General features: G+C 33.4%; 1 protein-coding gene across 1 annotated transcript in view; it reads right to left on the bottom strand.

Annotated features, from left to right (window-relative positions):
* The window catches only part of MS3_00007170 (uncharacterized protein), a gene marked incomplete at both ends in the record, with an annotated part of 65,398 nt that extends 48,536 nt beyond the window's left edge, over window positions 1–16,862 (bottom strand). The window contains one exon of the mRNA XM_012938438.3: window positions 16,203–16,862. Within this exon, the coding sequence (XP_012793892.2) occupies window positions 16,203–16,862 (660 nt within the window). The remainder of the gene's footprint in view (window positions 1–16,202) is intronic.
* Window positions 16,863–17,409: the final 547 nt, after the last annotated feature.

The following is a 17,409-nucleotide window of genomic DNA, read 5'->3' as shown; positions in this document are numbered from 1 at the left end:
ACAAGTTGTTGATCAAATGATTCACATATAGTCCATATTACATACTTCTTACATAATAATAATGACGATGAAATTTTCTCATAGATTAAGAGTTTTGAAACTATTTATATTTGTAATGTATCTGTCTAACAGAATGATTCATAATGATCAAAATAGCAACAACAACAACAACAACGATGATGACGATAACAACAACAATAGTGTTCTACAAAATGTAAGACTCATATCATTTTTTTTCTACATATCAAGTTAGTCATTATCAGTACCCAATGAATTTGACACAACCATATCAAATATGAAAGGTTGAGATTATTCAGTCAGTCAGCTACAATGTAGAATTAGGCACCATACCTCGTTAACACAACAAGATGAACACCAAATTCATAAAAGCAGCCACTTCAATGGTAGTAATATATAAAAGAAAGATTTCATATAAAGATATAGTACATGAAAAAATGAATTGGTTCGTAGAAAAAAAGATATTAAGTGATTTTAATCTCTTAGTTTAAGGGAAGACAGAGAGTGTATACACCAACGCCATTGTGATCGATTCTGAGCCATGTCACCAAGGGTCTCCAACAATTGGTTACGATAGTCATGCGGACCCCAACCAAGTAGTCTGCATCTACCAACATGACTCAGACTAGAAGTTAATGACTTCAAGCACTGATGCCACGTTTTTGTTCGGCTGTTACTAACTTCCATCCAACCGTCTCCAATACTAATCAGCATTGACCATCGTAGTAATCGGTGTTCAGGTATACATAACACGTGACCCAACCACAACCTCATCAACTGATTTACCATCATTCCCTAATACCCTGTTTCTAACGTCACTATTACTTACCCGGTGATCCCAGAAGATGCGAACAATATTTCTAAGACATCTGTGATCAGGTACTAGTAACTTACGAGTATCCCTTAGTCATGTCTCGCAGTCGTAATGTAGAACAGAATGAACTGCCACGCAGTATACTCGTTCTTTTTATTGATAGATGGATATCTCGCCAAACGAGCTTTCTAAATCCATTCACAATGTATTCAATGTTTAATAAATGTATTTCATCTAACAATTTTGAAAAAATATATATATATTCTCCTTTCATTTAATGAGTGCTGCTTATCACGACAGAAGTTTCACATAATAAAAGATTTCATTTCAAGTTTTTCTTTCACTCTATTGCTTTAGATGTTTCTTTCTTATGTTAGGCTTCATCACTACATTGGATATGCTCATAGGAGACAATTAAAGATAATCAGAGAGGGGTTATTATGGAAATTGTAGTAGTTTGATAATTGAATTCATGAGTTAATTGAAGCAAGATCATTATGGAAAAACTGGAACTAAAGATAAATTTAGACACTACAACTGAATTCATCCATGTAAATCTTATTATAATACTAAGAAGCTAAATTAGACATAATCGTACTAATTATGCATGAAATTATGTATCAATTTGATTCACAGTATAGGGGTTGTAGAGATTGTTAAGTTTTTGATTGAGATCATGAAGCGAATGATGTTAGACCACCATTGAAAACCTGGAAGCACTGGACGGCCGTTTCGTCCTATTGCGGGACTCCTCAGCAGTGCGCATCCACGATCCCGCTCGCGGGATTCAAACCCAGTCTCGCGCGCGAACGCTTAACCTACTAGACCACTGGAGCCGGCATCCAGTGGTGTTAATGTCTAACCTGATTTGATTCAGTTAAACAGAATATACGATTTAGAATTTCTAGGTTAATTTCACAAGTGAATTTATGGTAAGAAACAAATTTTGTCATTCACTATAGGGGCTAATGTAATATCGTTATTATTGTCATATAATGTTTCCCATTTACATCAACACTGTTATCTATTAATATGTAACACTAGTGATCAACGTCTATTAAGATTACATAATCATTTTCATTGGTCCTCTCTTTGTCTCTCTCTACAAACATACATATATTATAACTATCATAATGAAACATGATCTAGGTGGATACGTCATATTGAAACAAAATAATGATAGAAACTGGTCAGTTTCACTCAATCTCAGTTTCTTCACTATACACACAGACAAACACATAAATCTCTCTCTCTCTATATATATATATATAGTTGAGGTATATACATATTTCAACGAAAAAAAATATTGAACGAAACTATCATCACATGATGACACAAATTACTATGTGCGTCATTGCCTAAAGACAATAATCCGATGACAATAAATAGTCACTATGACAACAAATTATTTTCCGAAAACGCATACAAAAGATGTTCTGATAAAAAAATAACTAATGATAATGCATACGTGTATATATATATAGTGAGGTACAAAATAGAGAATTGATAATTAGATAAATAGAGCATTTGATCTAAACAAGAACAAGTTCCAAAGGGTAAAAAGGTATTATAACCGTAGAAAGAAAGACAAACAAGTCATTTGAATGGATACATTGTCATAATGTTGATGATTATTGTTATCAATAAAATAAAAACTCAAATATTTATGAAATCAGAATACTAATAAGGGCATTATAGTTAGCCAGTTATAACCAGTGAACAATCTGGCTTATATGTAAATCAATTAAAATTATTATCATATAAGAACAACGAGACAAATGTCAGAACATTAAAAGCTAGATACAGAGGTATTAGGGAATGATGGTAAATCAGTTGATGAGGTTGTGGTTGGGTCACGTGTTATGTATACCTAAACACCGATTACTACGACGCTCAATGCTGACTAGTATTGGAGACGGTTGGATGAAAGTCAGATGCAGCCGAACAAAAATGTGGCATCAGTCCATAAAGTCAATAACTTCTAGTCTGAGCCATGTTGGTAGATACAGACTACTTGGTTGGGATGCGAACGACTATCTTAGCCAATGGTTGGAGATTCTTGGTAACATAGCTCAGAATCGATCACAATGTCGTAGGTGTACACACTCCTTGATTTCTCTTAAACCGTGAGATTAAAATAGCTTTATATCTTCCTTTCTACCAACTAATTCATTCTTCATGTACTATATCCTTATATTCAGTTTTTCTTTTATATATTACTACCATTGAAGTGGCTGCTTTTATGAATTTGGTGTTCATGTTGTTGTGTTAATGAGATATGGCAACTTGAACCGATGTATATATGTGCCTAACTCTACATTGTAGCTGACTGACTGAATAATCTCAACCTTTCATATTTGATATGGTTGTGTCAAATTGATTGGGTACTGATATGTCTCAGTTTCATAGTAGCTGGTGACCAACCATTGGTTCATAAGCCATTTGTTTCTTTAGTATCCTGCAGTCCATATGCACCATTGCTTTGGAATCTAGGTTTCCAACTCCCCTAAGTGGATTCTCCATATCCATCAAACTGGTTAAAGCTTCGAACATTCGCTCAACTCATCCACGCTTCTCAAAAATAACTTAGAGAGGGATATACATTCAAATTCAGTATTGTATTCAAATAATTATCTGAAAAGAATCTATTAGCTATTAGAGCTCAGTAACACAATAGGTTTGAGTTTCACTACAATCATTAAACCTGAAATGCAAATACAACTAATTAATAAGTTTCAAATTATAAAAAATATACAACTTGAATTTAACTAACAACCAACTATCTGAGTTTATTAATTGTGTTTAGGCCATTCGAGAAATTAAGATATCCCTTTTATCAATGTTGGTTATTTTTACAATCATAAGGAATCCTCGCATCTTTTTTTCTAATTACTTTTATAAGAGGGATTTTGTCGACATTATAGTAATTTTAATAGTTGAAATCATGAGTCAGACCATCATGGAAAACCTGGAAGCACTGGATGACTGGTTCGTCCTAGTATGGGACTCCTCAACAGTGTACATCCACGATCCCACCTCGCGAGATTCGAACCCAATACTTAGCAGTTTCGCGAGCGAACACCTAACCACTAGACCACTGAGCCGTTGTTACATAGTGCTAATGTCTAACTTCAACCAATCCACGATGGATCTGCACTGCTGAGAATTCCCATACTAAGACGAAATAACCATCCAGCGTTCCCAGGTTTCCCATGGTGGTTTAACTTCCATTTGACTCATAAAATTCAACAATTAAATTACATATATATACATAAGTAAATTTATACTATCCTGATGAATCATCTATAGTCAAGGCTAGAACTAAATCTTTATCCATATGAGAAGACGACAAGGATGAATTTCGTATTGGTTAGTTAGTCACTTATCAAATAGGCTTAGTAATAAAAAGAAGAAGAAAAAAAGACTCTTTCATGTCATCTTATTATCTCATTGAAAAAAACTTTAACTTATCAAGACTTATGATAAGCACATGATTTGCGTCATGTTCATATTGATTTAGTTAAGGTTGTCTGTTTGATACCGCTATTTTGTTTGTATGAGTAATTGCAGTGTGAACAACTGGGATGAGTCAAGTAAACATGTCTGAAATGACCAGATATATCAGTTAGTTGTCATATACAACATAAAACCTTGTAAATGTGTGCTCATCAATTCAAATGACCACACTCAATTAACACACACACACACACATAGAGAGAGATGAAATTGTCAAGACAAATCTTAGAATAGTAAAGGTAGTTACATTATTATTGGGTATCGATAGTAGGATTCAAGAAAGACACCGCTGTATATATATATATATATATGTGTGTGTACATTTGAAGGTGAATATAATTGCGAAATGTTTAAATGAAAGGTTTGCACAAAATCAAAGAACGCTTGAATGAGCAACTGTTTTCAAACAATTTCATCAACATGTTTTATAAATATAATCTATAATTATTTATATTAAGACGTTTATTCAACAATTATGTCCCAAACCTCCTACTGGTTAGAAACGTTTTAGCTGACTGACAGACTAGTTACAAATGAAGCCTTAGGCAGTTAAAAAAATTTTATATCTAAACTAGTGAAAGAGAAACAATCATCTGACAATTATTGAATTGAGAATAACAATATTGAAGTATATATGTAACGAACATGCTAATTAATATCTAAAGTTTATGCATAAATCTACGCTAATGAAGAAAACACAAGTTCGAACTGACGATCTATGGGTCTTTCAGCCCCCAAATGTCCTGGTACGGCCGAGAGTGGGGAGAGTTCGCTCTTCCTCTCATAATGTTCTCACATGGCCACGCATATATATAGCCTCTGCCAGGGAATCTCTCCTCACTGCATTCTCGCGCCACGAGTGTTGCTTACGAAATTAAGAGGACAAAAAGCGAATGTCAGGCGCTTTAGCCGGGTTGGTGAACACGGAGGATCCACTTAGGGAAGTTGGAAAACCGTTATTCCAAATCAATGGTGCACATGGTCACCAGGATCCTGAGGAAATAAATAGCGTGTAAACCAATCGTTGGTCACAGGCTACCATGGGACTGCATGTTGTTACGATGCTCCACTGCCTTGTGGATCAAACCTTCAGGTCAAAGGCTCCAGGTATGGCCCCCTGAGAAAACCACCTGTTTCGGTTTGAGCACCCGGGCAGTATTCGAACCCTCACACAAATGAAACGAGGTTTGTATGGCGCATATGTTTGGTGCCCCCTTGTACCAATATTTATGTGTTCAAATAAATAAATATGAGTCTTTCAGCTAATATAACAGTGAGTTGGAATGCTTAATTTTTTTTAAAAAAAAACTGTAGTTAATGTAAAAATCATCTACGCACATACAGACTGATGTAATGTTAACTTAAAGTATTTCTAATTACTAGTTATGTGGTGTGTGCTACCGATGTCCATAGATATAAGTAGTATGCATCATCAATCGAAAGTGAAATGTCTGGTAGAAGAAGGTTAAGATCAAAGAAAAGAGAACAAGAACAAAGAATGATTGCTGTGGAAACGAAAGAACAATGAAATCTGAGACGACTGATGGACATTTTGTAATTGAAGTATTTACTGCACGGTTCTTCAGATTTTACTAAGAGATTATGTAATTTTATATTCAAATATATTCGATTGTCATCACTGGTATTCTCGTTCACTACAGTAGTATTAATGATATATACATACACCCCTATTACTTACTTATTCACTTACGCCTGTGTACTCCTCGCGAAGGAGCATAGGCCACTCACCAGCATTCACAATTGATTGATCACTGGGTGGTGATCAATGTCATGCTTGTCTAGTCCTTATTAGTGCAGATCGAATGCTATCGATCATGTTGCAATGTGGCCACCAGTCTAGGTGACTCGACACTGCGGGCACTATGTATTGAGATTTAGATGGTGGTTGAAGGTAGTCAACAGGAAACCCTGGACCCGGGTTTCGTGCTACTTGGGACTCGTCAGCAAGGTGTACCTGGGTGGACTAGACAAGCATGACATTGATCACCACCCAGTGATCAATCAATTGTGAATACATCTCAGTCCTACAGGAGGTCAGTCGCAGCCCAGATAGCCCAGTAGTAACGTCTTTGAATGTGAAGCTGGATCACACGGGATGGAATTCGTCAGGGAGCACCAGTTCCCTCAAGATTACAGGTATACCTTGCTGACGAGTGCCAAATAGTAAGAAACCCAGATCCAGAGTATCCTGGTGACCACCACCAACCACCATCTAAAACTCACCAGCATTCTCCATCCATCCCCATATGATCTAAATTTCCTAATGGTTTCACTAGAAATGATCTTTCATGACCTGATTTGGATTAAGACCATATTATTATACTATGTAAATTTAATTGAAATGTACTCACTAAGTTTGACATTCACTGTCACTACGTCATATCAAATGTGTATAATTGAATTATATGAATTAACTATGCAGTAGAAACGTATGACGACGTTGTCATATCCATTACAAAACAAGGACAGACAATTATCATATGAAATAGTAAGGGGTGGGGGGTAAGAACAAAAAAATGACATAAAATATACACATTTACACAAATATACACATACACACGCACATATAGGAAATCAATAATTATATAATAATAATAATAATAATAATAATGATAGAACTGACATTTTCAAGGGGTAGTATAGATTAGTAGTTGATGTCTAATTGAGACACATACAAAGAAGGGCTTTTCAAATCATCACTAAACTTCAATTTTATTAATTATTAGCTGAATAATTGACTAGTATTACCGCCACCACCACCACCACTACTACTACTACTACTATTACTATTATTGACCAAGACTTAATACATTTTGTGCTTTGTCTTCCTTTCTCTTTTTCAACATATTTGATGTCAAACAAAGAAAACGATATCAAACATACATACATACCTACATACACATTATAGACACACACACACACATATATATATATATATACAACAACAACAGACGAATACTACGACCTAGAATATAAAGTTAAAAGAGTGAATAGAAAAAAACTGGCGGAAATGGAGATTGATTATTGACCTTGATGTAAAATTCATTCTTCCCAAATAATAGAACTAATGTATCATAGACAAATAAGTGAATTACTATTATTAGTAGTCATTATTATTAATAATAATATTAATGGCTTTATTCAATATTGTATGTTTGGTACAATCTAGAATATTCAGCACAATGTATTTCAACAAGTTTCTTTTACAAAAAAAAGAAAAACAAAAAGAGAAGAGAGGAAAAAGATGGAAAAACTGGACAACGTTCCAACTTAGAGACATGTTTAAGAATACAGAATATTGACTAGGTTAACTCTTGTAACCTGTTCGTTACAGAGTATAATTACTAGGTAACGTATTATAGGACTTTTATACTATTGATTGCGTGCATGGATTTTAATGTATTAACGTCTCATTCTACCAGAAGATATCAGTGAATGGGATGGGTAGTATCTGATAAGACAACACCTACCGGAAGTTTGTAAGAATTTATATGCCTATCTACAACTATATTAATAATGACCTAAAAAAGTTTACCACATACCCTTTTGACTGTCTCCAGCACTCTCCACAATACAAAAAAGTCTTTTCTGAAAAGCTCGAGGAAGAACAATTGAGAGCAGTAAAGAATAATAGGTGATATGAAGGGATTGACAAATTGTAAGAGTAAATGTTGAGTAATCCCAAAAGCATGTAGTCAGACGAAAGACTTCCATAGGTGATAATAAAACATAAGAAAATCAAGAGAGATCAGAGGAAAAGATAACGCCATGATAATTGCCCTTTGACACTGTGTGTTTATGAAAGAGTCTCCAATGGAAAAAGCATTATGGGATCCCCTAAATTGGTGTTTAGATGCCATTCAAATTTCATGCTAAAATTAACAGTCCATATGGAATGAAACTTTATTTAAAAAAGTGATTCACACAAGTTTTTCTTTTTAAACAAATTGTCATAATATTTGTAACTAAGTCAATATTGATCATTTTAAGGGTATACTATAGGAACTTGTTAATTATAATAATGATATTGATTATATGAATATAATAATATACCAAGCCTATTTGTTTAAAATAGATCAAAGAAATCGGTGCAATAATCAAATGATGTAAATACAAACAAAAATTGACAGCTAATTCAAAGTTTATTTTTATACAAATTTTCAATTAGATAAAGAAAACCATCTTCAATATTTTATGTCACTAGTTCTCACTAGAACTCCATGAAATACCTCTTGAAGATTGTCACTAATGAGCATATGTTGATTAGTATCAGAAGGGGTTTTGTGGATGTTCTGTTAATTTTAATAGTTGAAATCATGAATCAATTTGTAACTAAGTCAATATTAGTGGTCTAGTTGGTTAAGCGCCTGGAGCAAGACTGACAGGTCCTGGGTTCGAATCCCGCGAGGCGGGGTCGTGGATGCGCATTGCTGAGGAGTCCCACAATAGGACGAAACGGCCATCCAGTGCTTCCAGGTTTTCTATGGTGGTCTAGCTTTAATCGACTCATGAATTCAACTGTTGAAATTACTACAATCTCCACAAAATCCCTTCTGATACTAATCAATATTGATCATGGGAACTAAATAATTATAATAATGATATTGATTGGTATGAATATAATATATACCAAGCTTATTTGTTTAAAATAAATCAAAGAAGTCGGTACAATAATCGAATGATCTTCATAGAAATTTTCATTTAGATAAGGCCAAAACTAATTTCAGTATTTTATGTCTAGACTATTCAACTTTCTTTATTATTGAATTCATATTGTCAATTAGTGAATTATTGAAATGAACAATAGAATAGAAAAGAATTAACAATACATAGTATAGAATAAATAAAATAGTTAAACACCGTAACCAAATCGTATGTTCATTATTAAGTTGACTATCCGTAGTATGTATGTAGAGTTGTGTGTGTGTGTGTTTGTGTTTGTGTGACAGAGAGAACGAGAGCGAGAATGAGAGTGAAAGAGACGAGACAATTAAAGCAAATGATTCAATCTAGTCGAATTGGATTAAACAAACTGCATTTCTAATCTTTGAAGGTCAAGAGGTTAGTTAAGTTAAAAGGATAGAAGAAATGAAATTGCAATAAGAAAATATCATATCGGTTTTTATTCATCAAAACACAAATATTGCCTATGGGATTTAATGGAGTAACTAATAATAATACTCAGAATTAATCGTGGCCAATATAAATGATGATCATTAGAACATAAGCTAATCAACTAGGATTAGAAAATTAAATAGGAAACTATTGCTAATGTCACCCCCTTGTTTCGGTGGAAATAAATACTTGCTACAAATAATTAACCAGGTCTGTAGTGACTTCGTAGATTGATTGAAGTTAGACATTAACACCTTTGGATGCTGGCTCAGTGGTCTAGTTAGTTAAGTGCGTGGTGCGAGACTGACAGGTCCCGGGACCGAATCTCGCATGGGTGCGGGGCCGTGGATGCGCACTGCTGAGGAGTTCCATACTAGGATGAAACGACCGTCCAGTGCTTCCAGGTTTTCCATGGTGGTCTAGCTTCAATCGACTCATGATTTCAGTCAGTGAAATTTCTAAAATCTCCACAAAACCCCTTCTGATAATAATTGTCTCTGATTAGTTTAACGTTAAAAGAATGATATAGTAATAATAAATTGAAATTTAACACTGATATGATAGTTTGTAACCCTCTTCTAATGATCGTATTAGTTTATTCAAGCGATTGAACAAACCTGTTCTGTTAATAGAACTGGAACATCATATTAGTACACATTCAGGATTAAAATATTCAATGTAATATAAAGTATCAGAAGGGGTTTTGTGGAGATTGTAGTAATTTCAATAGTTGAAAGCATGAGTCGATTGAAGCTAAACCATCATGAAAAACCTGGAAGCACTGGATGACTGTTTTGTCCTATTGTGTAATGTAAATTACCTCACATAATTCAGAGGACGGGATTGATAATCAACAGTATTTGGATTTTGTCTGTTTTTATCATTAACAATAGCGGTTTAGTAGTCGAAATATACGACTAGTTAAAACTGTTAGTTTGGTTCTGGCTTACGTTGTGTAGGTGGGAGTCAAACGCACAGAGAGAGAGAGAGAGAGTGGATAAGTAGCACCATATGAAACCATAATGGCACATCTTATTATATTCTTCAAAGTAGCATACACAGAAGCAAGCAATGGCAAAGATAATAAAGAACAGTGAAGACCAATAGAATGAGAATGACACATTCTTTCTGAGTAGAATATTATACATGTTTAAGTTAAACTAAAACTTTAATAAATCAATTCAGTATTCAATAAGAATATTAATCCATCAACAATTAAAGTTTGAATTAAATATATTCAAATCCTGATCCCTCTATTGATTTCCAATCATTTGAGTAGTATTGTAAGTAATGCAATCTACAATTTATATCTCCTCTTAATCAGAGCTTGCTATTAGCTAAATGTACATGAGGGCTTTAGTATTCGTTTTGCAACGCCTAATATTAAATTCTTAACAAGTTATCTACATTTAATAACAAAATCATAAAAGTAACCAACTTGTCTAACGAATATGGTATTACTTCTAAGTGTTTCCATATGTTCCCGTTGTTCATGTTCCATATAAATGTGTATCGATTCATACAGGTTTAAGGCCTAATACTTACCGTTTCAAACTCCAACACGTTAATTATGAGCCTAAAGAGTCCATAATGGTTCACGCGTAGTTAGTCAGTTATACTTAACGTAAAACCTGGAACGTGTGTACATCAGTTCAACTTGCTACACTGCATTAACAAAGTAAGATGAAGTTGTCAAGACAGATCTCAGAATTCTGGAGATTGTAACAATATTAATGACAATAGAATAGATCAGATAATGAAGATACGATTCAAGGAGATATGGATTAGTGGGATTTTTTTAAAAAAATTATAAGGTAATGCATAAACTTACAATTTTAAAGAAGATAAAGAATAGATGTACCTATGTCACTATGAACAATCTTAAGCCATGTCACACCGATGATAATGAGACACTGATCAAATGACATCCTGGAGATGTAAACAACATCAGAAAAAGTCCGTCCATCAAACTGATCATTCGATAAATAGTTTAAAAAAAACACTATTCTATCAGTGTTTATCGAAAATTGAAAGGAAAAGAAGATGATTACCTTCTATGATATAAACCTATGACATCATGATTTATTCTACGTAATATAAACACCTAACCTTTTCAAAATGTAAAGCGTTAATTTAATAATTGAATGAAAGCTAGACCACCATGGAAAATCAGGAAGCACTGGATAACCGTTTCGTCCTAGTATGCGACTCCTCAGCAATGCACATCCATGATCCTGCTTCGAGAGATTTGAATCTAGGACTTATCCGTTTCGTGGACAAAACCACAAAACCTCTTTCTCAGTATAATGTTAACTCAACAGTATGTGTATATAAAAACTGTATTTATCATAGAAAAATTAGCTAGTCAAGTGATTTCATTTATATGAATCATAGAAATACAATAAGACATTCATTTCTAGTGATGAGATTAAGTTATGTAAACAACAGTGGATAGTTAATGTATGTGAAAAATTTACATCACTTCTATCAAAATATCAATCTAAGATTAAATGTGTTTTGTGCATAACCTATACCTGTACCTCTGCCTGTGTGTGTGTGTGTATGAACAACGGCGAATCACATTTTTCTCAGTAAATAAGCAAATTGACCTCGTCTCTCTCTCTCTCTCTCTCTCTCACTCCCTCACTCGTTCTCATACAGACATATATACCTGCATGAAGAAGTCAATAATGATAGACTCCTTTTTATTCATTGTCTATATGAACAACTCAGTTGGATATGATGTCCTGGTGTTAGTCACTACCATCATTGAGTTATTTCAGAAATTAATGTTTTACTATTATTATTATCTACATCAGCAACAACTTGTTTGATACTGCAAAATTACAAAAAAAAGTAACTAATTTGTTCCTTTTTGAATCTAGAATGTACACTACTAGTGACATAATTTAGAATGATTCATTCAATGAAATGTTGGATGTTTTAGACACAGTAAAACTATTCTCTTAAGTATAGAAACTATTCAAATATTATTAATATCTATGGTTTTAAAGAATTTTGCCATTTCACACCATTGACAGTGTTTCAATTCACTTGGTATTGTTTGGCTTGTATCTTCCCATTGAGGTTTAAGACTGCAATTGATCAGTCTCCTTTTTGGGATATGTGCATACTGTGTGTATTACTTCGATATCGCCTTAATTCATAAGTATTATAAGAATAGATGAATAGAGGCTAGTAGTTGAATTCAAGACACAGGTTTCATCCTATTTGCAACGCATTGCTGGATGTACATACATCTCAGAGTTGATGTTCACTGTGAGACTCAAACCGAGTACCGTTCACTTCAAACGCCATCACGTCATCCACTTAGCTACTCAGTCCTGACAACTACTAATTTATACAATAGGGTGAAGTTTAAATTGCTGGGTTCCACTACTTGCTACTATTCATCTTTGCTTAAAAAGTAAGATGGTTCGCTTTATTTTGAAAAAACATTTGAGTGATTATTTCATGAGAGATTCAGTCAAACCATTCCATACATTGATATGATGTGAAAATTTACTTCTCATTGGCGAACTCTTACGATTCTACATTCGATATGCTCCAATAATAATAATAATGATAATAATAATAATAATCATCTAATTCATCTGGCAAGTGGTTGGGATATATATTCATTTTGCCTAACTATCGTCTACTGTTATGCATGCTGTTGTTTGGAAGAAAGACAGGAGAGACCAAAGTATAATGTTGCATCACTCTGTAAAATCACTGATTGTTATCTGAGAGTTATCGATAGATGAATACAACCTGAGTGAGTTTCGTTTGACTACTGTAACTAATATTCAGGAGTTTTAGATGACATGTCTTAAAATCAATAATAATAGAACAGATACATTTAGTCTTAATCCAGCTAACGTATCCCAAATAGGACGAAATGCACATCTTGGAATTCACTGCTAGCCACTACCCATCATTGAAGGCATTCGACAGAAACTGGTAAGTATAAGTATTATGCTGGTTTACATCATTAGTAAGATGTAATATACAATATTTGAGGAGATTGATACTTTGTTACATATTTAAACCCGTTCATCGGCTAATAACTGATGTTATCACTAAGATATTCAAATTATAAATGATCTTCCAATGGATTTAAACGTCCAAATTGTCATGTTACGTAATAATCACTTCCATTAACAAACCTTTTTTCTTCTTTTTATACAAAAATCATACTGGTGTTATATTGTTTAAATCTAAAGATAACAGGAAAAGGTGAAACATTTTCTAAGATAAACATCAATAAGCATATAGATTACGAAAAAAAAAGAGAAGGTAAACAGAATAAAATGACATAACCATATGAGATGGTGGAGAAGATTTGTAGCTCAGGTGGATGATTTTGATGAAGTTTTGTTCTCTGAGCTGGATGGTTTGGTCCAGCTCAGAGAACAAAACTCCACCAAAAGACATAACCATATGTTTTATTCGTTATTACCATTAAAAAAAGAGAGAAAAGAAAAAAAGAAAAACGAGATTGATAAAGCGATTAAATGCAACAACATCTGGTATTATTCAAAGCCTTAGCAACTAAAATTAAAATCAATATTATTATTTATAATACATACATTAAATTAGTAACAATCATTTAAACTTTAATTGATTAATATAAATCTTATATACAATTGTATGAGTTATTGATTTACCTGTCAATTAGGACTGTTTAAAGTAAAATATCAACAACAAAAAACTTTAAAAGAAACATAAAAGTTCAATTGTTAAATTAATCAATTACAAGTTTGAAAACGACTTAGTCACATGGAACATAGAACCTGGCATATATGTGTGTATCGATTTATCCTGTTGTTGTTGTTGTTGTTGTCAATATCATATTAGTATAATAAGATTAAATGAATACAAGACAAATCTTGAAGTAATAATAGTAGTAATAGTATCAGACGTTAGAAACAACTATGCATACATTTTATCTTCTATTATATATATATAACAGTTAGGTAATAACAATAGTTTCTTGGTAGAAATTGTTTATAATAATAATAGTCTTATTTAAGGAAGGTTAAATATCATCAAAATAACTTAATCGTGATATCATATTTCAAGGACAGTATTCTTTAATCGTTTCGTCACATTTGCCCCCAAATGCCCTGGTATGGCCAAAAGTGGGGTGCACCCGCCCTCCTTCTCGAAATGCTCTCACACGGTCAAGCGTATACAGCTTCTGCCGGGGGGTCCTACTCACTACCTTCTCGTGGCGGGAGTGTGGTTTACGAAATTGAGTGGATGAAAAGCGAATGTCCGGCTCTTTAACCGGATCCCAAACCAATGGTGCACATGGGCTCCAGTATCCTGTGGGAACAAATGACATATGAACCAATTGTTGATCACCGGCTACAGTGGGACTGCATCTCCTGACGTTGTTCCACTACCTTTAGGTCCAAGGCTCGGGTTATAGCCCCCTAAGGAAATCACCTGCTTCGGTATGGGCACCCGGGGAGTATCCCAGCCCTCACACAAATCGAATGATTTACCAATGTTTATGTGTTTAAATAAATAAATAAGTAGTAAGTTTGTCATATTTAATCTTAGCTCATTTTACGACTGGTATATATAATTACATCATAAAATGAATCCAAATATTATCTAACAGCTAGAGGTAATTCAAAACGCGCGTTTTTGGATTCAACTACTAGCCACATTCCATCTATTTTATATGAATGAAGGAAAGTTAAACTTTTCATATCAATAAAAACATCATCCAGATATATAACAACTAGTAAACTTAAACAAAGTAGGTTAATGACAATGAATGGAATCTGTGATTCACGTTTCGCCTTGTATAAGATTCAACAACAGTATATAACCTTAACATCGCAGTGCTGAAGTTTCACTCTCGGAAGCTTACAAAAGTAATTTTACGCATGATTTTAAATTGATGAGAAGAAAAAAGTACACAATTACAAGACAATAGATTCAGTTATTCTAGTTATCATCATCAAGTTGATGAATAAACTGTCGACGAATGAAACAGAAAGGATAAAACTTTTTTAGAAAAAAAAACCAGGTAAAATGAATCAAAATTATTTACAATATCATAATTGGCTTTATTAAGTAAAACAGTGGTTACGTAACCAGTCAGTTAGTCAGTCAGTAACAACGTAAAACTTAGTACGTACTTAAATCAATTCAAGTTACCATACTAAATTAGCCCAGAGATACAATTATCGATTCAAATCCCATAGTGATAAAGGTAGTAAGAGTATAAGTAACATTAGAATGGGTTTTATGGAGATTTTTAGAAATTTCACAGGTTGAAATCATGAGTCAATTGAAGCTAGATAACCATAGAAAACCTGTAAGCACTGGACGGCCGTTTCTTCCTAATATGGTACTCCTCAGCACTGTGCATCCACGATCCCGCAACCCGCGAGATTCGAACCCAGGACCTACTGGTTTCGCGCGCGAGCACTTAACCACTAAACCACTGAGTCGGAAGCACTAAGGTTACAAAATCAAACAACTATCAATTATATATTCATCATAAAGTATAAAAACTCCGCCTGAAGTCCCTCCGGGGGCTACTGCCGGTCCCAAGCCTGGATAAAGGAGGAGGGTTGGGCATGGGGTTGGCGTCCCCATCCCGTAGAAAACTAACTCGCTAAAAAAAAAACGCTAAACGCTAACCATAAAGTATAAAATTACAATTTAGAAAAATAAATAATAATCATAAACTTACTCTATCTAATTTTAATCGTTTAATTGGTATTAAACTATCATTCAATCCACATGGATTAATTGATTCATCAGTTTTTACAGCAAATTCATATGGATCAATTGGTTCATTAGTTCCACTAGAAATAATTGATGATGAAGTCGATGTAGATGATGAACAACAATTTGATTTGGAATTAGATAAACGTATTGTATTTGAAATTAAATTATTATTACTATTATTAGTATTATTAATAGTAGTATTAGTATTAGTAGTAGTGGGATTAATAGATGATACATGTGTACGTCCACCACGATGTGTAATTTTCAATGATGTTCCACTTACTTGTGTTACAGTACTATTAGCATTATTTGAAATAGAAGGTGATGATGATGATGAGCAAGAGGAATTTGTATGTTTACTTGATTTATGACGTGTTTTAGTATTTTTAGTTGTTGAATTACAAGTTTTTTTATGACTTTTGTTCATAGCCTCATTATCATTTAATGAACTGTCTGTTAAAATAGGATAATTGTTATTATTATCTGATTGATCTAATTGTTCATTTAATTTGTTAGGAATGTATGTCGATGCAGTATTAGTCCCAGAAACTGTATTACTATTAGCACTACTTCGTGTACATGTCTCTGACCTGTTATATGGACGTTTGTTTTTAACTTTCATTTCTTCTATTTATGTATGTATGTATGTATGTGCGTGTGTGTGTGTGTGTGTGTGTAGGGTTCAATAAACTGAAATTATCCACAATCGATTATCTTTTATTGACATTTGTTTTAATTGAAATATCATATAATGGATACGGATAATGTTGCTGATATATGAATATACATATACTCCACGAACCGAATGATAATCTTAATGATAAATCCAATTATGTAATGTCAAATCCAAATATAATTTGTATATTTTCAAATAAAGTAAACTTGACAAATTAAAGGTATTTAATTGTGTATTACATAGAAACCACTTATGGATTAGGTCATGTAAATAAAGGGTGTTCGCTTTAGTGTGTCCGTTTAAACGCCTGGAATTAACCAAAGCAAATTGTAATTAATGATTATTAATTAAATTGAGTTAGTTTTCCTCTATCTATTTTCCTTTAAAAAAAAAAGTATATCCGAATACGATGAAAATTCCCCCCGAAGAAACAAATAAATAATAATAACAAATCACTTGAGTGATATCATAAAGTGAATATGTAACTATCCAC

The sequence above is a fragment of the Schistosoma haematobium genome, chromosome 4 (assembly GCF_000699445.3).
Source record: "Schistosoma haematobium chromosome 4, whole genome shotgun sequence".
NCBI lineage: Eukaryota > Metazoa > Platyhelminthes > Trematoda > Strigeidida > Schistosomatidae > Schistosoma > Schistosoma haematobium.
The sequence above is the reverse complement of the archived record's forward strand: the minus strand, read 5'-3'. Positions and strand labels throughout refer to the sequence as shown.